The sequence below is a fragment of the Ursus arctos genome, chromosome X, assembly GCF_023065955.2.
Source record: "Ursus arctos isolate Adak ecotype North America chromosome X, UrsArc2.0, whole genome shotgun sequence".
NCBI classification, from domain to species: domain Eukaryota; kingdom Metazoa; phylum Chordata; class Mammalia; order Carnivora; family Ursidae; genus Ursus; species Ursus arctos.
In genome coordinates, this window is record NC_079873.1 from 42783479 (window position 1) to 42808789 (window position 25311).

The 25311-nt window shown below is 39.0% G+C and overlaps 1 protein-coding gene across 1 annotated transcript; it reads right to left on the reverse strand.

Annotated features, from left to right (window-relative positions):
• Positions 1–450: 450 nt before the first annotated feature.
• Positions 451–1239, reverse strand: LOC125281276 (centromere protein V-like protein 3). The gene has a single exon (XM_048213833.1). It carries the CDS (start codon positions 1237–1239, stop codon positions 451–453), a length of 789 nt encoding a protein of 262 aa, XP_048069790.1.
• Between the last annotated feature and the right edge of the window lie 24072 nt (positions 1240–25311).

Consider the following 25311-nt stretch of genomic DNA (forward strand, 5'->3'; position numbering starts at 1 on the left):
ATATAGTGAGTGGTCCTGCATACCAGATGCGACCATTAAAAACAATCTTGTTCACAACAGCACCGTAACGGTACAGTACATATGAATGATCTGAAAATCATCTATGAGAACTATACAAAGAATAAATAATACAGGTGAGCGTTATACAAGGCGACTTGCAAAAGTAGCCACACTACTTGCTTATTGGATTGGAAAATTACAGCCATTGACAGACAAATGTGTGCTCAGTTTTTTTGATCATAAGCAAGTCCAAGTCCGTTGCAAAACACTGAAAGGGAAGGGGTGGGAGGTTGGAGAGACATCACGGGTTCACCAGTCCAGAAGCCGACCTCTTTCATACAGTAATCCCTTCACAAGCACTGAAGGGGCTCCCTCGAGGGGGGACCTGGGCATGTTTCAGGCGTGTTGCGGCCCCAGTCGCCACTCCTCTTCGGGAGGAGAGGCAAGGGCTCACTCGGGGGATGCACTCTGGATGGCCTTGGGCTCCTCCACGGCCTCCTCCCCCCAGTCGCCACCGTCGACCTCCTCGATGACCACACTGCGCACGGTGCCGGCGTCCAGGCAGTGCGGGGCGACGCCATACACGCCGGGGTCAGAGACAGAGGCGTGGAAACTCTGCACCCCGCACCTGCTGCAGAAGCTGTGCAGCGCGGGGTGCGTGTGGGATCGATAGGTGACGATGCTCTCGGCGCCCAGCAGGAGAGTGAAGCGCGAGGCCGGGACGAGGAAGTGTCGGTGCTGCTTCTTCCTGCACAGCCTGCAGCTGCAATCCACCACGCGCAGATCTGCGGGGGCCCAGACGGCGAAGCGGACCGCGCCGCAGTGGCAGCCTCCCGTGTGATATACCAGGCCTGGGTACTCGAAGGTGTCCAGCAGGAACTTGGCGGCACCCTCGCAGCTGAGGCCCCGTCGCTTCCTGAACGTCTCCCAGCGCTCCCGCTGCGCGCCCAGGTCCATTTCGCCTGGGGACACGGCGGGCGCCCGCGGCTTCGGGGATCGCAGCGGGCCTTTGGAGCCTGCCTCCCGGGCGCGCCGCCACCAGCGTTTCCGCCGCAACCTTGCGAGATCCCGCCTGGCCGTCGCCGGCTTCCTTCCTGCCGCTTGGCTCCCCATGCGGACTTGGAAACCAGGTGGGCGCCGCGCGCCCATGACCGCGACGGCTGCGCAGGCGGCGGCGGGATCCCCGGGCCGCTTTCGTCCCCGAGGCTGGGTGTTGGCGCCGTTCCTCACTCTGCCCATGGCGCCTGCAGCCTTCCAAGCGCGTGCCCACCGCCCCTGGTTTCCTAGTAAGTTACCGAGCAGCCTCATTGCGTCAGCCTGATTGGCCACTTGTTGAATGTGATGTAGAGACCCTTTGTTTGACCCTATCAAAACAGCCTTTACTGGCCTGAAATTCTGGCTAAGCCTATCAGCTGCCCCTTCTCCTAAATATTATTTTCTATTGTTCATTTAAATCAGAAGCCTACCCTTAAAATATTGAAACACTGAAAATGCTGCAGACCTTTTATCTAGCTTGCATGCAGCAGCAGACAAAACAGTCTAAAATAAGCACTGTTCATCTAGTGTAGAAGAGACAAACTGAAACATACACAAATGTGTAGTGTGTGATTGTACTATAGTCAGGGCTAATAAAAATGACGACCCACAATACTATGTTACAACACACCAGTGGACCCATAGAGAAAAACTGGATGTTAACTTCAATACAGGACAAGAAGTTTACTTGTGTAAATTTGTCTTCTAAGAATAAGAGGTAAAAGAAGAAACAATGCATTAATTTGTCCATCTACACCGAGAAAAATTAACAGCTCTGAGAAGCATAAATATGAAGCCGGAACTCTGTTCTTTGGAAATTGATGTGATCATTGGGCATGGCCAGAGGAGAGACCCCACAAAATGAGCACGGATCCTCCTTCCTGCAGTGTAATCTACCTGGGAAAACAGTGAGGAATCTTCCAAAAAGTGCTTCCTGAATTAAATAGTGACATCTACACACACTGGGTATAAGCAGAGATCCACGCACAGATTTAATAGTTCTTAACATTTTGTCATATATATGCATGTGTATGTGTATATATTTTCTGAAAAAAAATTTAAAATACACACATCAATGCCACTTAATCTCTCAATATTTCAGCACTCATGTCCTAAGAATAGAGGCTGTGACAATAAATAAAGGAAAATCTCACTAAATTGGACTGGGGATGCTAGAAGGGGAGGCTGGTAGGGAAATTACAGGAAGAATTGTCAATTACAGACCCCTAACAGAAGAATCTCAACAGGAAGGAATGATCAATTACAAGCCTGTCTTAACAGGGAAAGATGTACATTGCATCTCCTACAAGAAATCCACTGCCCCTGAAACTCAAGCAATGAGACTTGGTCATCACCCTTTCTTTTCTCCAATGGACTTCTGATCAAAACAACATCTCCCAAATTCCTCCCTCTTCCCCATAAAATAATGTTCCTCTCCTTTGTTTGTTGGATTTGCCTATGGTTTTGCTATAGCTTCCTTGTCCTGGATTGCAATTCTCTGCTATTCCCACGTAAACCCTTTTTTTGCTGGTAAAATAACTGGCGGCTTTATTTTTAAGGCTAACAAGGCATAATTTCTTGTACAGCCACAGTATCATTATCACATATACAAATCAATATAATTTTCCAATTTCATCTAACTCCCAGTATATATTTAAATTTCCTAAATTGTTTCCAAAATGTGTTTTATAAAAAGATTTCCCCCCTCAACAGGATCTAATGAAAATTCAGATATTAACTTTGGTTGTTTCTTTTTAGTCTCTGTAACCTCCACCGTAGCAACTTCTTATTAGACACATCTCTGGAGGCAAGGGAAACAAAAGCAAAAATAAACTGTTGAGACTTCATCAAGATAAAAAGCTTCTGCACAGTGAAGGAAACAATGAACAAAAATTAAAGGCAACCTTCAGAATGGGAGAAGATATTTGCAAATAACATATCTCATAAAGGGTTAGTATCCAAAATATATAAAGAACTTACCAAATTCAACACCCAAAAAACAAATAATCCAGTTAAGAAATGGGCAGAAGATGGGGCGCCTGGGTGGCTCAGTCCGTTAAGCGTCCGACTTTTGATTTTGGCTCAGGTCATGATCTCAGAATCCAGGGATGGAGCCCTGCAGGGAGTCCGCTTGTTTCCCTCCCCCACTGCCCCTCCTCCTGCTCATGCTCTCTCTATCTCTAAACGAAATAAATAAATCTTTTAAAAAAGGAAATGGGTAGAAGATATGAATAGACATTTTTCCAAAGAAGACGTACAGATGGCTAACAGACACATGAAAAATGCTCAACACCACTCATCATCAGGAAAATACAAATCAAAACTATACTGAGCTATCACCTCACATCAGTCAGGATGGCTAAAATCAACAATACAGGAAACAACAGATGTTGGCGAGGATGTGGAGAAAGGGGAACCCTTTTACACTGTTGGTGGGAATGCAAGCTGGTGCAACCACTCTGGGAAACAGTATGGAGATTCCTCCAAAAGTTAAAAATAGAACTACCCTACGACCCAGCAATTTCACTACTAGGTATTTACCCAAAGGATACAAAAATACTGATTCAAAGGGATACATGCACCCCCAATATTTATAGCAGCATTATCAACAATAGCCAAATTATGGAAAGAGTCCAAATGTCCATCAACTGATGAATGGATAAAGAGATATGGTATATATACACAATGGAATATTATTCAACCATAAAAGAATGAAATCTTACTATTTGTAGCAATGTGGAGGGAGCTAGAGAGTATTATACTAAGTGAAATAAGTCAGTCAGAGAAAGACAAATACCATGTGATTTGACTCATATGTGGAATTTAAGAAAAAAAAACAGATGAACATAGGGGGAAAAGAAAGAAAGGCAAACCAGAAAACGGACTCTTAAATATAGAAAACAAACTGAAGGTTACTGGAGGGGAGGTGGGGGGGTGTTAAATGGATGATGGATATTAAGGAAGCACTTGTGATGAGCACTGGGTATTGTATGTAAGTGATGAATCACTAAATTCTACTCCTGAAACTAATATTACACTGTATGTTAACTAACTGGAATTTAAATAAAAACTTGAAGTTAAAAAAAGTAATAAGCAACCAGGCCAGTCAATTGCTGATTTTGCCTTTTTTCTTGTAGTGTCCTTTAGACTGCTCTTCTACCCAGTATTTTTCCCCTACAGCTAAAAGCCAGGTCTAAAAAGCTAGATGAGATTCAATTTACATATTTGGCAAGTATTTCGTTTTGGCAGATGTTGTATACTTCATATCGCATCACATCAGATGTTCATGATGTCAAGTTATTCCAGTAGTAATGATACTAAATGCTCTATCTTCCTTAAGATAATGATTGCCCGTTTTCTCCATTGTGGAGGTAGAGTTTTCCTTTTGCAATAAGCCAAGTAATCTAAGGGGTGTTATTTTGGCACTATGTGAGTTCCTTCCCAACTTTTGCCTAATGGTTTAAAAATCCATTAATAATCTCTGATTGAACCAATTATTTCAATTGTTTGTTGTTTGATTGCAAAATGGTGATTTTTAAGAAATTTTTATTTATTTATTTGAGAGAGTGGGGGTGAGAGGAGCAGAGGGAGAGGGAGAAGCAGGCTCCCCACTGAACAGGAAGCCCGACATCCCGATCCCAGGACCCTGAGACCATGACCTGAGCTGAAGGCAGATGCTTAACCTACTGAGCCATCCAGGTGCCCCAAAATGGCAATTTTCTAATTCTAATTTTTCTTCTACTTTTATTAGCTGGCTTTCATCCATAAATATGAACTTTCTCTCATCAAGTGTGGATGGACTAGTGTTTCTCCCTTAAAGGCGGGGTATGTACTTAATTCTTTACCTTTAATTATCAGTTTGCAGAGTAAAGAGTAGGAGTAATAGTAACCTTGCATTCAATAATTTATAGCGAACTTATAATTTTTTAAAGATTTTATTTATTTGAGAGAGAGAGAGACAGCACAAGCAGAGGGAGTAGCAGGCAGAGGGTGAAGCAGGCTCCCCACTGAGCAAGAAGCCCCATGCAGGACTCCATCCCAGGACCCTGGGATCATGCCCTGAGCCAAAGGCAGAGGCTTAATCAACTGAGCCACCCAGGCATCCCATAAACTAATTTTTTTAAGTACAAAGTATCCCAACTTTGGCCCATAGGAGCCTTTTCAAACTGGATCCTGTGTCTTTTTGCACATCTCCATTATTCTTTGACCACTTTCTTGTTTTTTGGTACAACCAGATATCCAAAGCTCTCCTTAGACTTTTACACTCCCAGCCCTGGAATCACACATTTCTACAAAAAGCTCTGGTTCCTTTTAGTGGAGCATGGTATTTAGAACAAAGCCTAGGCATATCACAACAGACTTATTGTTGAACTTTTTATTGAAATAATTGTAGGTATGCATACAGATGTAATATATAATAAGGAAAGATCCCTTGTACCCTTTACCCAGTTTCCCCCAATGGTAGTATTTTGCAAAACTAGTATGAAAACTAGGATATTTTTATTGATAAAATTCACCAATCTTATTCAAATTTCCCAAGTTTTATATGTACTCATCTGTGTGTGTATTTAGTTCTGTAGTGTAAGCTCTGACATTTGACTTTTCTTTTTGTAATGCAGGTGCCTTGACTTAAGCTTTGATTGCAAGGCATCTACTTCAAAGGGGCATCCTCTTCATGATGGCTGTCTTGAATAAATACAGTACCAGTCACAAGTCTAGATAAAGAGCCAGGCTGCCCCCACAACCCCAGACTCCTTTGTTTTAAAAGTCATTTGGGCCTCTTGTTTTTTCTTTTCCCACACTTTAAATTCCTGCTATTTTGTTTTAAATTCATCAATAATGAGTGAGCTCTCAAAACCCAAGGCCCCCACCTACACCCCAATAAAAGCAGAGCCCTAGGCCCTTCTTTACTGTCCCCTGCCTCCCCATGACCTTGCTGTGACACTCCAGGTGTCCTATGTAATTTCCACAATGTGTAAGTAATAAACCTTTATTTTCAAAGTTTCCTGATGGTTGTTGTTCCTAAGGGCATCTTGCAGTCATGATAAGAACAACAAGGGCCAGTCCAGGCACAACGAAACAAGTTCTATGCAATTAGATCACATATATAAATTCATACTCCCATCATTGCAGTCACTAGCCACTGGTACTACAAATCTGTTCAACATTTCTAATATTTTGTCATTTCCAAAATTTTATATGAAATCAAACAGTATGTAGCTGTTTAAGATGGGCTCTTATTCACTCAGCATAATACTCTGTATCATCAAATTTGTTTGTCATATCAATAGTTAATTTTTTATTCCTGAGTAGTATTTCATGATGTGTATATAGTACAGTTTGTTTAAACATTTACCTATTGAAAGACATCTGAGATGTTTCCAATTTTTAGCTGCGACAAATAAATCTACTGTGGATATTTGTGTACAGGTGTCTGTGTAACCATAAGTGTTTTTTAAGATAAAGAGTACATTTGCTGGGGCGTATAGTAATTGCATATTTAGTTTTATAAGAAACTGCCAAACTATTTTCCAGAGTGGCTGTGCTCTCTTACGTTCTCACTGGCAACTCAGAGTGATCCAGTGTCTCCACATCCTCCCCAGCATACAATGTTGTCACTTTTATTTTAGCCATTCTGATAGGAGTATAGTGATATCTCGTGGTTTTAATTTGAGGCTTCCTCATGGTTAATGATATTGGATCTTTTCATGTGCTCATGTGCAATATATTTCTATATCCTCATGTCTTTGCCTATTTCCTAATTGGATTTTTGTTGGTTTTTCTTTGTTTTGTATTTTTACTGTTGAGTTTTGAGAGCTATTTATATACTCTTGATAGTAGTTCCTTGTTGGATTTGGTTTGCAAATATTTTCCCCTAGTCTATACTTATTTTTTGTCCTCTTTACAATGGGTTTTGCAGAGCAAAAGTTTTTAATTTTTAGGACATCAGTTTATCAATTTTTCCTTTATTGATCATGCTTTTGCTATCAGGCTTAAGAACTCTTTGGCCCTAACCCCCAAAGATTTTCTTGTGTTTTTTCCCCTCAAGGTTTTAAAGTTTTATATTGAAGCCTGTGATTTATTTTGAGTTAATTTTTATATAAGGTATTAAGTTCAGATCAAGATTTTTTTTTGCCTATGGATGTCCAATTACTTCAGTGCCATTTGTTGAAAAAGCTATCCTTCTTCCACGGAATTGTTCTTATACCACTGTAAAAAACAAGATGAACATATTTGTGTGGTTCTATTTCTGGGTTCTCTATTCTGCTCCATTGATCTATGTGTCTATACCTGCACTAATTCCATATAGTCTTAAGTAGTGTAGCTGTATAGTAAGACTTCATATCACATAAAGTCATTTCTGACACTTTACTCTTTTTCAAGATTATTTAAGCTATTCCAGGGCCTGTGACTTTCCATATAAATTTTAGAGTAAGCTTGTCTATGTCTACAAATATCCTGCTGGAATTTGGATATTAAATTGCATTAAAACTATAGATCAATTTGGAGAAAATTGACATCTTTAGTATGTTGAATCTTTGTATCTCTGAATATAGTTTACTTCTCCATTTAATTAGTTCTGAGATCAGGGTGCCAGCATGGTTGGGTTCTAGTAAGAGCTCTCTTCAAGTGCTCATATGGCATTTCCTCAGGGCATGCATGAGGAGAGAGAGAAAGAGAGAGCTCTTCCTCTTCTTTTAAAGCCACCAATCCTATTGGATTAGGACTCTACCTTTATGCCATCATTTAACCTTAATTACTTCCTAAAAGCCTTATCTCCAGATAAAATCACACTAGGGGTTAGGGCTTCAACATATGAATTTCAGGAGGGGGTGGTTTGCACAATTCAGTCCATAGCACTAAGTAGTACATTTCCTTTAAGGTAATTGAAAATTAGGGCACCTGGGTGGCTCTGTCAGTTACATGTCAGACTCAATTTCAGCTCAGGTCTTGATCTCAGGGTCGTGAGTTTAAGCCCAGCATTGGGCTCCATGCTGGGCAAGGATTCTACTTTTAAAAAATTAAAAATAAATAAATAAATAAATAATTCTAAATGGAATTGCATTTTTATTTATTTTTATATTTTTATTATATTATGTTATTCACCATACAGTACATCATTAGTTTTCGATGTAGTGTTCTATGATTCATTGTTTGCGTGTAACACCCAGTGCTCCATGTAATACGTGCCCTCCTTAATACCCATCACCAGCCTATCCCAATCCCCCACCCCCCTCCCCTCTGAAGCCCTCAGTTTGTTTCTCAGAGTCCATAGTCTCTCATGCTTCATTTCCCCTTCTCTTTACCCCCCCTTCATTCTTCCCTTCCTTCTCCTACTGATCTCCCTGCTATTCCTTATGTTCCACAAATGAGTGAAACCATATGATAATTGTCTTTCTCTGCTTCACTTATTTCACTTAGCATAATCTCCTCCAGTCCCATCCATGTTGCTGCAAATGTGGGGCATTCTTTCTGATGGCTGAGTAATATTCCATTGTATATATGGACCACAACTTCTTAATCCAGTCATCCGTTGAAGGGCATCTCGGCTCCTTCCAGAGTTTAGCTATTGTGGACAATGCTGCTACGAACATTGGGGTGCATATTGCCCTTCTCTTCACTATGTATCTTTGGGGTAAATACCCGGTAGTGCAATTGCTGGATCATAGGGTAACTCAATTTTTAACTTTTTAAGGGACCTCCACACTGTTTTCCAAAGTGGCTGTACCAACTTGCATTCCCACCAATAGTGTAAGAGGGTTCCCCTTTCTCCACATCCTCTCCAACATTTGTTGTTTCTTGCCTTGTCTATTTTTGCCATTCTAACTGGCATAAGGTGGTATCTCAAAGTGGTTTTGATTTGAATTTCCCTGATGGCTAATGATGTTGAACATCTTTTCATGTGTCTGTTAGCCATTTGTATGTCTTCATTGGATAAGTGTCAGTTCATATCTTCTGCCCATTTTTTGATTTGATTATTTGTTTCTCGTGTATTGAGTTTGAGAAGTTCTTCGGATACCAGCCTTTTATCTGTGGTTTCATTTGCAAATATCTTCTCCTGTTCTGTGGGTTGCCTCTTTGTTTTGATGACTGTTTCCTTTGCTGTGCAGAAACTTTTTATCTTTATGATGTCCCAAAAGTTCATTTTTTCCTTTTGTTTCCCTTGTCTTTGGAGACGTGTCATGAAAGTAGTTGCTGTGGCCGATGTCAAAGAGGTTACAGCCTATGTTTTCCTCTAGGATTTTGATGGATTCCTGTCTCACATTGAGGTCTTTCATCCATTTGGAGTTTATCTTTGTGTATGGTGTGAAAGAGTGGTCAAGTTTCATTCTTTTGCATATACTGTCCAATTTTCCCAGCACCATTTATTGAAGAGACTGTCTTTTTTCCACTGGATGTTTTTTCCTGCTTTGTCAAAGATTAGCTGCCCAAAGAGCTGAGGGTCAATTTCTGGGTTCTCTATTCTGTTCCATTGGTCTATGTGTCTGCTTTTGTGCCAGTACCAATGCTGTCTTTGTGATCACAGCTTTGTAGTATAGCTTGAAATCCGGCATTGTGATGCCCCCGGCTTTGTTTTTCCTTTTCAACAATTCCTTGGCAATTCAGGGCCTTTTCTGGTTCCATAAAATTTTAGGATTGTTTGTTCCAGTTCTTTGAAAAATGTCATTGGTATTTTGATCGGGATGGCATTGAAAGTGTAGATTGCTCTGGGTATCATTGATATTTTAACTATGTTAATTCTTCCAATCCATGAGCATGGAATGTTTTTCCATCTTTTTGTGTCTTCTTCAATGTCTTTCATCAGTGTTCTGTAGTTTCTAGAGTATAGATCCTTTACCTCTCTGGTTAAGTTTATTCCGAGATATCTTATGTTTTTTGGTGCTATTGTAAATGGAATGGATTCCCTAATTTCTCTTTCTTCAGTCTCACTGTTCATGTATAGAAATGCAACTGATTTCTGAGCATTGATTTTGTATCCTGCCACATTACTGAATTATTGTGTGAGTTCTAGTAATTTGGGGGTGGAGTCTTTTGGGTTTTCCATATAAAGTATCATGTCATCTGGGAAGAGAGAGAGTTTGCATTTTTAAGTTGATTTCCACATATTCATTGATAGTATATAGAAATGGGATATATTTTAATGTGTTGATCTTTTAACCTGTGGCATAGCTGAACTCACGCTAAATACTAGGATTTTTCTTTTGCACTAAATACAAGGACTTTGTGGTAGATTCCTGAGAATTTTATATATAGACAATCATGTCATCCACAAAGAGAGACAGTTTTATTTTTCCATCTAATTTTTAATTTTTTTCTTTATCTTGCCTTATTGCACTGGTTAGAATTCCTGTATTATGTTGAGTAAAAGTGGTAAGGACATAAATCCTTGTGCTCTTCCCAGTCTTAGGGGGAAAACATTCAGTCTTTCATTATTAAGTTTTGTGTTGGAAATGGGTTTTTGGTAGATGCTCTTTACCAACTTTGAGTAATCCTATTAATAGCTGAAAGTCTTTTTGTTTGTTTGTTTTCAGTTTTTACATTTAAAAAAATATATTTGACATATAATATTATGTAAATTTTAGATGTTGAACATGTTGACTTGACACATTTATATATTACAATTTGATTGCCATTGTAACAATAGTAAACACCTCTATCATGCCCATCATTGTCATTTCTTTTCTCATGGTGGGAATAACTTTGAGCGATGCACCTGTTTGTCATTTTGCTTGGAAGGAGAAATGGTCACTTCATGGGCTATGGCCAAAAGTTTGGCTGGGTAATCAGGGATTTAGAAGGTACATGGAAAATTGTTGACAAGGAAATCTGGGGAAGATCCATGTGGATAAACATTTCTGAATAGGTGAAAATGCAAAAATATTTGTGTCTCATCTTAATGTCCTCTTGAGGGTGACCTCAGAAAATGATAACTTTAATAATCAAATGGATAGAATGACACATTTTGTGGATACCAGTCAGTTTCTTTCACCAGCCACCCTGTCATCTCTGTTATTGCTCACTGGATTCATGAACCAAGTGGCCATTGTGTCAGGGATAGAGGTTATGCCTTAGCTTAGCAACATGGACTTCTACTCACTAAGGATAACCTGGCTAGACCCATTTCTGAGAGCCCAATTTTTTGGCAGAGATCAATACTGAGCCCCCAATATGGGACCATTCCCCAAGGTGATCAGTCAGCTACCTGGTGGCAGGTTGATTATATTGGACCCCTTACATCATGGGAGGAGCAGCATTTTGTCCTTACGAGAATATATATTTACTCTGGATACTGATTTATGGTCCCTGCTATGCTTCTCCCAAAACTACCATCTGTGGACTTAAAGAATTCCTTATCCACTCTCACAGCATACTACATAGCAATGCAATTATTCACTTCACAGAAAATGAAGTGGGAATGTTCTTGGAATTTATTGGTCTTACCGTGCTCCCTACCATGGTGAAGCAGCTGTCTTTGAATGGTGGAATGGCCTTTTGAAGACTCAATTACAGCTCTAGGTAGGTGGCAAAACCTTGTAATGCTGGAACAAGGTTCTCCAGAAGGCTATATATACTCTGAATCAGTGTACAATATGTGGCATGGGTTCTCCCATAGCCAGGATTCATGGGTCCAGTAATCAAGAGATAGAAATGGAAGTATCAACACTATTACTCTTAGTGTCCCACTAGCAAAATGTTTGCTTCCTGTTCCGATAATCATATGCTCCACTTGCCTACAGACCTTAGTTACAAAGGGAGGGATGCTTTCACAAGGAGATACACAACAATGATTCAATTGAACTGGAAATTAATACTGCCACCTGGCCACTGTGAACTTCTCAAGTCTCTGAATCAGTGGTTAAAGAAAGGAGTTACTGTGCTGGCTGGGGTGATTGATCCTGACTAGTAAAAGGAAATTGGTCTGCTATTCCACAATACAGATAAGGAAAAGTATGTCTGGAATACAGAGCATATCTTAGTATTACCATGCCCTGTGGTTAAGGTCGATGGAAAATTACAGCAACTCAGTCCAGGTAAGACTACTAATGGCCCATGCCCTTCAGGAATGAAGGTTTGGGTCACCCCACCAGATAAAGAACCTTGACCAGCTGAAGTGCTTGCTGAAGGCAAATGGAATATGGAATGGGTAGTGGAAGAAGGAAGTCAAAAATACCAACTATGACTATATGACCAGTTACAGAAAGGAGGACTATAATTGTCATGAGTGTTTCCTCCTTGTTTTGTTATGAATATGTTTGTGCACATGTATTTAAAATATCCTTGTTTTCTTCCTTCTCTTACCCTCTTAACATATAACAAGGTATATTGACTTTATATGGTCCTATTTAAGTGTTTTAAATTTTACACCATAGTATTTAAGTTATAAATAATCAAGGAGAAGAATATATATCACACAAGGAATTAGCATCTTTTTCTGGTGAAAAAATGCATTTGCAGTTGTGTGCAGCATAGCTTTATCATGTTAAGCAGAAGGAGAACCTTGTTATTGTCTTTATTTGGAGATCAAGTATGGTTTAAGGAGATGCATGCAGATGCCAAGTTTGCAAGAGATGGACTTGTAATGCTTGATTTTACGTGTCAACTTGAAGGGTGTTTTTGAATGAGATTAATATTTAAATCAGTAAACTTTGAGTAAGCAGATTTCTTTCCATAATATGGGTTGTCCTAATCTAATGAAGTGAAGGCCTGAATAGAACAAAAAGACTGGTAGCCCAGAATAAGAGGGAATCTTTCAGCAGCTTGCCTTTGGACTTCTTATGCACCATTGGCTCACCTGGGTCTCCACCTGGTGGCCTTCAGGGTGGAACTGCACCATCAGCTTTTCCATGCCTCCCGCCTTTCAGCCCACATGGCATATTTTGGATTTACTGGCCTCCATAATCACATCAACCAATTCCTCATAAGTCTATATATATATATATATATATATATATACACATCCTCTTGGTTCTGTTTCTCTGGAGAACCCTAATATAAATACTTTGTGAGTTCCACAGTCTTTTTTCCTCTCCTTCTGGGACTCCAAAGTTATGAATATTAGATCTTTTGTTACTCTCCCACAATTCTCTAATACTCTGTTCATTTCTTTTTTTTCAGCAATGTTCTTTCTGGTCATTAGATTGAGTAAATTTTATTGATCCCTCCACAAGCTCACTGATAATATTTTTTGTCATCTCTACTCTACTATTGAGCCCATCCTGTGAATTTTTTGTTCCATTATTATGTTTTTCAGTTCTATACTTTTTATTTGATTCTTTTATATAACTTGTATTTCTTTGCTGAGGTTTTTGTTTCTTTTTCTTTTACTTTAAGCAAACTTATAATTACTTTTTGAAGCAGTTTTATAGTGGCTGCTTTAAAATCTTTATGAGATTATTCTAACATCTAATTCATCTCAATATTTGGTGTCATTTGATTGCTTTTTCTTACTCAAGTTTTTATCTTCCTGATTCTTGGTATAACAAATGATTTTCAATTGTATTTTGAACATTTTGAGCATTAGGTTAAGTGATTCTTTATCCTATTTATGGCTTTTATTTTCTCAGGCAATCACCATGTGTAGTGTATAGGTTCTGGCCTACTTTTGTGAACTGTAGTTTCAACAACAATTTAGTTTCCTGAGACTTCGCAATGCTATATATTTTAGATTTTATTTATTCATTTGAGGGAGGGAGGGAAGGAAGAAGAGAGAGAGAGAGAGAGCGAGAGAGAGAGGGAGAGGGAGACAGAAGGGGCGGAGAGGGAGAGAGAGAAAGAATCCAAAACAAACTTTGTACTGAGTGCAGAGCCCAACGCAGGGCTCAATCCTGCAACAGCAAGATCATGACCTGAGCAGAAACCAAGAGTTGGATGCTTGACTGACTGAGCCACCCAGGTGCCCCTGCAATGCTATTTTGATCTCTTTCATTCTTCTGGCTTTACTTGAACTCCTACTGGTACTGCATGCAGAGAAAGAAGATGCTTCCTTCATCTCCCATTGTAGTTAAGTGAGTTGTGGGGAATCTGGACTCATGAGACAGAAAACATTTCCCCTAACCTGTTCTCCAGCTATTTAGTGCCAGTGGGCTTCCCACTTGACTTCTCCTGGCATAGTCAAAGATGGGCTGTCTTCTGCCATTGTGTGGAGGGCCAGGAGCCATGGGTCTAGTTGGAAGGTCAGGAAGCCCTGGTCTAGTTCACCATCTGCAACTGGGTATAGAGCCAGCCAGATGTACCTAACATGGGTGCCTTCAGCCATTAGTGAAGGGCCAGGACCCACTAGAACTAGGTGGCTATCTGCCAGTGAGTAGAAGATAAGGAAACATTGGCCTTGGACTGTCTTATGCAGTTTTGTAGAGGACTAGGAGACACTAATACAACTGCCATTACCATTACAGATGGAAGATCTCATCTGCAGCCTCCCAATGTGGGGCAGGGAGCGTGTTGGCTTTCCCTGGGTTCTGCTGTTACTGCTTATGGAGGATCAGATCCTGCTGTTGCTTCTGGCTGCTGTGGAGCATGGGGGATGAGTAGTTTTCATCCCCTTCTCCAGCTCTTCTAGTGAAGCTACTGCAGGCAGATGACAGCTGCTGCCACTGGGTATAGATCTCCCTGCTAATTTTTCCCTTTCCCAGATCTTTGTAGGGAGAGAAGGCTTTTATTTTCCTTTTCCTTTTTTTGTTTTTTGAGGGGTTTTTTTGGTCAATGCCTGTTGGCAGTGTCAGGATTGTAGACTGCTCAGGCACCTAGTCTAGGATATGTAGGTGATAGAAAAAAACCCTAGGGAACTCACTAGGTGAGGTGTCATTCTTCAAGTCCTGATGTCCCTATTCAGTCTACCTTCTTTTTTCTATCTTTCAAAGTCTGTTGAATTATTTCCAGGCTATTTAGTTGTATTTATAGAGGCAGTTCAGGGAATGTGAGTCCATGCCATTGTCCAAAAACCAGACTATACTGACTAATTTTTGACATATTGCAATCTAAATATATTTGTTCTTTACTTGGTTATGTTTCTGGCTCTAGCTAAAAAGAATTTGAAACCTTGTTTTATAGACAAAATAAGCCCTCAGTTCCAAAGGGTAATTGCTCCTGGAATGCAGGTGGAAATCAGTAGTAAGTCATTCAACAAACATCTAAAAATATTTTGTTCCCTTGTTCAGGGTCTGTTTTAGTCCAGCGAAATGGAAAACCAAGATTCAAGTAGTTCTCCAAGTATTATACTAGAGCTAGTACATTTTTATTAAAACACTTGGAGCTTCATGACACAATAAGGCTGGAAGCACAGAATGTAATTAGAATGGTTCCATCCCAGTTACAATGAGAACATCTGGCACCCAGATCATTGTTTCTAAATACCATTTCCTAATGAAAGGAATCAGCGCTCTTTGGACAAATCATTGATTCCAGAGATGGAATAAAGAAAGTCTAAGATTAGTGTGGAGCATCTTAATGGAATAGAAAATGAGAAAGTGCTGGGTCACCTGGCAGTCAACTCTTGATTTCAGCTCAGGTCATGATCTCAGGTCCTGAGATTGAGCCCTGCATTGAGCTCCTCACTGAGCATAGATCCTGCTTGGGATTCTCTGATTCTCTCTCTCCCTCTCCATCTGCTCCTTCTGTGCTGCCACTCTCTTTCTCTCTCTCTAACAAAAACAAACAAACAAAAAGAAAGGAAGTGCTCAAAAAATGATAGGGTCTTGTCAAAAGAACACAAGAAACAGCTTGAATGGGGCTCAAACTGTCTAAACCTGTACAATTTGAGAATTAGAATAAATAATGATATAGAACATTCTCCAGGATAGATCATATGTTGGGTCACAAAGCAAGACAAGAAATTTAAGAATATTGATGGGGTGCCTGGGTGGCTCAGTCATTAAGCGTCTGCCTTCAGCCCAGGGCCTGATTCCAAGGTCCTGGGATCGAGCCCTGCATCGGGCTCCCTGCTCCACTGGGAGCCCGCTTCTTCCTCTCCCACTCCCTCTGCTTGTGTTCCCTCTCTCGCTGGCTGTCTCTCTCTCTGTCAAATAAATAAATAAATAATCTTAAAAAAAAAAAGAAACTTAAGAATATCGAAACCATATCTAGTGTCTTTTCTGACCACGATAGTATGAAATTAGAAATCAATAACAAGAGGAAAACTGAGAAATACACAAATACATGAAAATTAAACAACTCCTGAACAACAAATGTGTCAAATTAGAAATAAAAAAGGAAATTAGAAAATATCTTAAGACAAATGAAAATGGAAACAGAACATACTAAAATATACAAGATGAGGCAAAAGCAGTCCTTTTTTTCAATTCATTTTATGTTTTATACATTTTTGTGGTTTCAATTTGCATTTTATTTTATTTTTATTTTTATTTATGTATCACCTACTTTACCCATCCCCCCACTCACCTCCCCTCTGGTAACCATCAGTTTGTTCTCTATAGTTAAGAGTCTGTTTCTTGGCTTGTTTCTCTCTCTTTTTTCCCTTGGCCCATTTGTTTTGTTTCTTAAATACCACGTATTAATGAAATCACATGGTATTTGTCTTTCTCTGACTCACTTATTTTGCTTAGCATAATACTCTCTAGCTCCATCCACATCCTTGCAAATGGCAAGATATCATTCTTTTTCTATGGCTGAGTAGTATTCCGTTGTATATATATTACCACTTCTTTACCCATTTATCAATCGATGGACACTTGGCCTTCTTCCATAATTTGGCTATTGTAAATAATGTTGCTATAAACATAGAGGTGCATGTATCACTTTAAATTGGTTCTTTTGCATATTGCTGTCCAGTTTTCCCCACACCATTTGTTGAAGAGACTGTCCTTTTCCCATTCCCATTCAATATTCTTTACTGCATTGCCAAAGATTAATTGACCATATAGTTTGGGGTTTACTTCTGGGTTTTCTATTCTGTTTTATGATCTATGTGTCTATTTTTGTTTCAATACCATACTGTTTTGATCACTACAGCTTTATAGTATTAAAGTCCAGGATTGTGATGCCTCCAGCTTTGATTTTCTTTTTCAAGATTGCTTTGGCTATTCAGGGTCTTTGGGTTTTTTTGGAACCTATTCAGTTTCCATATGTATTTTAGAATTGATTGTTCTACTTCTGCGAAAAATGGTGTTGGTATTTTGAAGGGATTGCATTAAATGTGTAGATTGCTTTGGGTAGTGTAGATATTTCAACAATATTTGTTCTTCTAATCCATGAGCATGGAATATCTTTCCATTTCTTTATGTCATTTTCAATTTCTTTCATCAGTGTTTCATAGTTTTCAGAGTACAGGTCATTTACTTTTTTGGCAAGATTTATTCCTAGGTATCTTATTGTTTTTGGTGTAATATAAATGGGATTTTTTCCTACTTTCTCCTTCTGCTGCTTAATTAGTATATAAAAATGCAAAATATTTCTGTACATTGATTTTGTATCTTGTGACTTTACTGAATCATTTATCAGTTCTAACAGTTTTTGGTGGTATTTCAGGTTTTCTATATATAGTGTTATGTCATCTGCAAATAATGAAAGTTTTACTTCTTCCTTGCTGATTTGGATTTCTTTTTGTTGTCTGATTGCTGAAGCTAGAACTTTCAGTACTACGTTAAATAACAGTGCTGAGAGTGGACATCCCTGTCTTGTTCCTGACCATAGAGGAAAATCTCTGTTTTTCCCCATTGAGGATGATGTTAGCTGTGAGTTTTTCATATATGGCCTTTATTGCTTTGAGGTATGTTCCCTCTAAACCTACTTTACTGAGGGCTTTTATCATGAATAGATGTTGTACTTTGTCAAATGCTTTTTCTACATCTATTAGAATGATCATATGGTTCTTATCCTTTCTTTTATTAACATGATGTATCGTGTTGATTGATTTGCAAATATTGAACCACCCTTGCAACCCAGGATAAATCACACTTGATCGTGGTGAATGATTCTTTTAATGTATCATTGGATTTGGTTTGCTAGTATTTTATTGAGGATTTTTGCCTTTATGTTTACCAGGGATACTGGCCTAATCTCTATTTTTCTTTTTTAGTGGTGTCTTTATTTGGTTTTGATATCAGGATAATGCTTGCCTCATAGAATGAATTTGGAAATTCCCTTCCTTTTCTATTTTTTGGAATTTTTTGAGAAGGATATGTATTAACTCTTCTTTAAGTGTTGGGTAGAATTCACCTGTGAAGCCATCTGGCCATGGACTTTAATTTGTCAGGAGTTTTTTTTGTTTGTTTGTTTTTTGGGTTTTTTTTAAATTACTGATTCAATTTCTTTGCTGGATATCTGTGTGTTCAAATTTTCTATTTCTTCGTGTTTCAGTTTTGGTAGTTCCATTTTTTCTATGAATTTATCAATTTCTTCCACGTTGTCCAATTTGTTGGCATATACTTTTTCGTAATATTCTCTTATGATTGTTGGTATTTCTATGGTGTTGGTTGTGATTTCTCTTCTCTCATTAATGACTGTATTTGAGTCGTTCTCTTTTTTCCCTGATAAGTCTACGTAGAGCTTTATCAATTTTATGACTTTTTTTAAAGAACCAGCTCCTGATTTCATTGACTTGTTCTATTTTTTAGTTTCTGTATCACTTATTTCTGCTCCAATTTTTATTATTTCCTTCCTTCTGCTAGTTTTAGATTTTATTTGTTCTTCCATTTCTAGCTCCTTTAGGTGGAAGGTTAGGTTGTTTATTTGAGGGGTTTTTTTTTGCTTCTTGAAGTAGGCCCGTGTTGCTATAAACTTCTCTCTTAGAACTACTTTTTCTGCATCTCAAAGGTTTTGGACTGTTGTGTTTTCTTTTTAAATTCTTTCCATATATTTTTATTTCTTCTTTGATTTCCTGGTTGACACATTCATTGATTACTAACATGTTATATCACCTCCATGTATTTGTGGTCTTTCCAGATTTTTTCTTATGGTTGATTTGTAATTCATAGCGTGGTCAGAAAAGATGTGAGACTTTGATGTTCTTGAATTTGCTGAGGGTGGTTTTGTGGGCTGATATGTGATCTTCTGAAGAATGTTCCATGTGAACTCAAAAAGAATATGTATTCTGCTGCTTTAGGATGGAATGTTCTAAATATTTGTTAAATCCATCTAGTCCAGTGTGTCATTAAAAGCCACTGTTTCCTTGTTTATTTTTGATTTAGATGATCTGTCCATTCTTATAAGTGGGGTATTGAAGTCCCCTACTATTATTGTAGTATTATCAATTTGTTCCTTTATGCTTGTTGTTAACTGTCTTATGTATTTGGGTGCTCTGATGTTGGGGGCCTAAATATTTAAAATATTTATATCTTCCTATTTGTTTGCCCCCTTTATTATTATATATTATCCTTCTTTGTCTCTCATTACAGTCTGTGTTTTAAAGTCTATTTTTTCTGATATAAGTATAGCTACTCTGGCTTTCTTTTGACATCCATTTGCATAATAGATGTTTCTCCATCCCCTCACTTTCAATCTGCAAGTGTCTTTAGATCTAAAATGAATCTCTTATAGGCAGCATATAGATGCATCTTGTTTTTTTTTTTTAATCCATTGTCACCCTATGTCTTTTGATTGGAGCATTTAGTCCACTTACATACAAAGTAATTATTGATAGATATGTATTTATTGTCATTTTATTAGTTGTTTTGTGGTGGTTTCTAAAGATTTTCTCTGATCCTTTCCTGTGTTTCTCTCTTTCCTGTTTTGCTGATTTTCATAGTGATATATTTGAATTTCTTTTTATTCTTTGCCTGTTTATTAGTTTTTGATCTGTGGTTGCCATTATGTTTGTATATAACCTCTTCTGCATATAGCAGTCAATTAAGTTGATGGTTGTTGAAGTTTGAACCCATTCTTTTCTCCTCTCCTCCGCTTGTTTTATATGCTATTATTATATGTTGTCATATGTTACTATATTTCATGTCCTTTTATTTTTTGAGCTGCTTCACTGAGTTTTTACAGAAATATTCATTTTCACTCCTTTTATGCTGTCTGCCTTTATACCTTCACTTTTGGTCTCTCCTTTCCACTCAAAGAGTCCCCTTTAGGGATGCCTGGCTGGTTTAGTCAGTAAAGTATGCAACTCTTGATCTCAGGGTCATGAGATCAAACCCTACATTGGGCATAGAGATTGCCTAAAAGAATAAAATCTTTTAAAAAAGAGAGTCCCCTTTAATATTTCTTGCAAAGCTGGTTTAGTGCTCACTAACTCCTTTAGTTTTTGTCTGGGAAACTATCTCTCTTGGTATTCTGAATGATAGCTTTGCTGGACAGAGTATCCTTGGCTGCAAATTTTTCTCATTCAGCACTTTGGATACATTATGCCACCCCTTCTGGTTTGCCAAGTTTCCTTTTAAAAAATCTCCTGCTAGTCTTATGGGTTTTCCCTTATTAAGTTACTAAATTCTTTTGTCTTGCTGTGTTTAGTATTTTTTCTTTATCACTGTATTTTGCAAATTCAATTACAATGTTTCTTTTTGTTGACCTGATTTTGTTGATTTTGATGGGGGTTCTTTGTTCCTTCAGGATCTGGACATCTGTTTCCTTCCCCAAATTAGGGAAGTTTTTAGCTATGATTTCTTCAAATAAATTTTCAGCCTCCTTTCTCTCTCTTTTTCTTGAACTTCTATAATGTAAATCTTATTATGTTTGATGGAGTCACTGTGTTCCCTGAGTCTATTCTCATTTATAATAATTCTTTTCTGTCTCTTGTTCAGGTTAATTACTTTCCATTCCTCCGTCTTCTAGGTCACTAAATTGTTCCTCTGCTTCTTCTAGCCTGTTGTTCATTCCATCAAATTTGTTTTGCATTTTTTATTGTGCCCTTCATCTCTGCTATGTTATTCTCTTTTTCTATCTTAAGGGTCTCATTCATGTCTTTCACTCTTTTCTCAAGGCCAGTGAGTACCCTTATGATCGTTGTTTTAAATTCTCATCAGGCATATTAATTATATCTGTTTTGACTAGATCTCTGTCTGTGGCCTAGTCCTATTGTTTCATTTGGGATATATTTCTCTATCTCCTCATGTTGTCTGCCTCTCTGTGGCTGTTTCTGTGTGCTGAGAAAGTCAGCTATGTCTTCTGCTCTTGAAAGTAATGACTTTATGAAGAGGAGGTCCTGGAGTGCCCAGCAGTGCAGTGTCCCCCTGTTCAACAGAACCTGAAACATCAGGAAAGTGTGTTGTTTATCCTGTTGTGTCTGAGTCACTTTGCCTTTCAGTGCAGTCATGTGAATTGACTCTGCCTATTGTTGGCTAGGCTTACTCTCTGTAGTGTTAGTGGGACCCAGGCAGGCCAGCTCTGAGGGGGCATGCCTGCCAGGGAACTTGGAAGCAGGGCAGTGGTGTTAGCTAAATTTGCATCGGGCCATTAGTCTTATGCCAGATACCCCGACACATTGTAGTGGCTGGGAGCTGTGTGTTGGGGCAGCTGGGGGCATGAGCTACTACCACAGCTGGTTACAGCTGGGACCAGCACATGTTAATGGCTGGGGCCACATGGCTTGGTGCAGTGTGGTGGCTGGTTATTAAGCACAGTGGCAGCGTACACCCTATTGATGTAAAATTAACAAACCTTTTAGAATATTTTTTTTTAAAAAGGAAGAGAGTTTTATTTGAGCCCAAGTGAGGACAGCTGCCCAGGATACATAATCTTCACAAAGAAGGGAGTGATCCTGATAAGGAACGTTTAATATGGAGTTACATGTTTTTTGTTACATCAAGTGTTACAAATCATGATGAAGGACATTCCAGAAAATTACAAACTTTGTCCTACAGTTTTGGTGCGTGCAAGGTTGTAGGCTTTAGAGCTATGGGAATGGAACACAGGGAGGTTTTTACTTCTATCCTTAGTTTGAAATGTTTCTTTTAGGTTCTTTGCTAATGAAACAGATGTACAATGTGTTCTGGGGGCAGAAATAGAGCCCATGCTTTGAAGTTTGGTGAAGTCATTCTGACCTTGGTTAAAGTAGAGTTTCTCTGGGAGCCCAGGAGAAGTGCCCACGAGCATTAAAAGTTGAAAATTAAAAAAAAAAAGAAAGTTAAAAATTTCCTTTATCATTTCCCACATTAGGTCAATGGTCTTTCCTCTGAAAGCACTGGTGATCAACCTTATTTTATGTACCTCGATGGCAAGGTGACTGGGCTGTTTGCCCTGGGTCCATCAAGTCCCTTTTTTTAGGTGTGAATATATATACATTTACATTTGATATAAACATTTATAAAAAGATATATTGACAGTAAAAGATTTCTAATAAGTACAATTCGAAGGAACCAATGGGATGTTGAATAGACTCGGACAGAAGAAGAAAATCCAATGAATCTTTTACATATATCTTGATAAAAAGGTAGAGAAATTTATGATTATTTATGAGGAAAGATGGAGTTTGTGCATCGAGCAAACATAATGTATATTCCCATGTTTCTTTGGGGTGGAAACTTAACATCAGAAGGAGGTAAAATTCAGTCCCTGACATTAGGAGGTTTTCTTAGGATAAGGAGAAGAGACTATGGGTATGCTCTAAAAACTGGTATGACCTGGCTGGGGTCTTAGGCTTGTTGCATCTGGCAAGGAATGCAGGGCCTTGCTTGTTCATAGGCTGGAAACGTATCAATTGACCTTCAGTCCAGGCTTCCACAGACACAGCTAGTGAGCTTGTTAGTGGGGTCTGAAAAAACACAATAGCTGATTAGGGGGAAATAATTGTATGAAAACACGTTTTAAACTTTTTGTTAGTTTTTTAAAGATTTTATTTATTTATGTGACAGAGAGACAGCCAGCGAGAGAGGGAACACAAGCAGGGGGAGCAGGAGAGGAAGAAGCAGGCTCCCAGCGGAGGAGCCTGATGTGGGACTCGATCCCGGAATGCCGGAATCACGCCCTGAGCCGAAGGCAGACGCTTAACGACTGCGCTACCCAGGCGCCCCCAAACTTGTTGTTAGTTTTTATTTCATTAACCTTGTGGGGCACCATTTCAGTTGTCCCCTGAGTTATGATCATTCCTCATTCTTCATGAATTTAAATGATGACCATTCTGTCTACTTCCTTGCCTCCTCAGGTGAGGTAGATTTTGCATAAAGAGCAGTTTCTGCAAATTTTAGCTGTAACATGCCTATGTGCAGGGCGAGGCAGAAGCTTTTAATTTATAGGTCACAGCAGTAGGGTAAATAGAAGCAACATGGAATCAGATATGTTAAGTGTTTTCCTGTTATAATTTTCAATTCATTCCATTTCTGTGTAACATGAGTGTAAGTCCATCTTCTATAACCGCTTTAAGCTGAATTAGGACACACTATGGGGTTTGGAATGGAAGGACTTGACATGGTGCAGGACACAACATTTGGTCCCTTGTGCTAATGGAGGGGAACTATCAGAGATAGTACCTTATCAGAGAAGTTGGATATTTTCCTACATTGTTTGGTACTACATGACATCATTAATTTTAAACCAGAGTATATTTTAAGGAAAAGTAACAGTACAGCTGAACTCATTATCCCCTCTAAAACTGATCTGATATTGATGGGGGTATCCAGGAGAATAGATCAGTAAATTAGTCCTAGCTACCAAAGAAAGGAGGAGTGATAGTGAGGGCTTCTTGTAGCCAAATGGCTTCCGGCCTGATTTTATCAATATGGATTCCTATTTCCCTCCCAGAAGAAGTGTAATATAGGTGCAGCAAATGGTGTTAGCCATCATATAGACTCTTTTTCAAAGAACTGGAACAAACAGCCCTTCAATTTGTGTGGAGCCAGAAAAAGCCCTGAATCACCAAAGAATTGTTGAAAAGGAAATTCAAAGCTGGGGGCATCACAATGCCGGATTTGAAGCTGTATGACAAAGCTGTGATCACAAAGACAACACGGTACTGGCACAAAAACAGACACATAGACCAATGGAACAGAATAGAGAACCCAGAAATGGACCCTCGGCTCTTTGGGCAACTAATTTTTGACAAAGCAGGAAAAAACATCCAGTGGAAAAAAGACAGTCTCTTCAATAAATGGTGCTGGGAAAATTGGACAGCTATATGCAGAAGAATGAAACGTGACCACTCTCTCACACCATACACAAAGATAAACTCCAAATGGATGAAAGACCTCGATGTGAGACTTGAAAGCATCAAAATCCTAGAGGAAAACATAGGCTGCAACCTCTTTGATATCAGCCACAGCAACTTTTTTCATGACACATCTCTGAAGGCAAGAGAAACAAAAGAAAAAATGAACTTGTGGGACTTCATCCAGATAAAAAGCTCCTGCACAACCAGGGAAACAGTCAAAAAACTAAGAGGCAGCCCACGGAATGGGAGAAGATATTTGCAAATGACACTACAGATAAAAGACTGGTATCCAAGATCTACAAAGAACTTCTCAAACTCAATACACAAGAAACAAATAAACAAATCAAAAAATGGGCAGAAGATATGAACAGACACTTTTCCAATGAAGACATACAAATGGCTAACAGACACATGAAAAAAATGTTCAAAATTAGCCATCAGGGAAATTCAAATCAAAACCACATTGAGATACCACCTTACGCCACTTAGAATGGCAAAAATTGACAAGACAAGAAACAACAAATGTTGGGGTGGATGTGGAGAAAGGGGATCCCTTTTACACTGTTGGTGGGAATGCAAGTTGGTACAGCCACTTTGGAAAACAGTGTGGAGGTCCCTTAAAAAGTTAAAAATTGAGCTACCCTATGATCCAGCCATTGCACTACTGGATATTTACCCCAAAGATACAGACGTAATGAAGAGAAGGCCCATATGCACCCCAATGTTCATAGCAGCATTGTCCACAACAGCTAAACTCTGGAAGGAACCGAGATGCCCTTCAACAGATGACTGGATTAAGAAGATGTGGTCTATATATACAATGGAATATTACTCAGCTATCAGAAAGAACGATTTCTCAACATTTGCAGCAACATGGACGGGACTGGAGGAGATAATGCTAAGTGAAATAAGTGAAGCAGAGAAAGACATCATATGGTTTCTCTCATCTATGGAACATAAGAACTAGGAAGATCGGTAGGAGAAGGAAGGGAAGAATGAAGGGGGGATAAACAGAAGGGGGAATGAACCATGAGAGACTGTGGACTCTGGGAAACAAACTGAGGGCTTCAGAGGGGAGGGGGTGGGGTATTGGGATAGGCAGGTGATGGGTATTAAGGTGGGCACGTATTGCATGGTGCACTGGGTATTACATGCAAATAATGAATCATGGAACATTGCATCAAAAACTGGGGATGGAGACTAAGAACCATCCTGCTCAGGAATGACTCGATAAA

Coding starts and splice junctions, on each gene's coding strand:
- LOC125281276 (XM_048213833.1), bottom strand. CDS start 1,239: ATGGGCAGAGTGAGGAACGGCGCCAACACCCAGCCTCGGGGACGAAAG.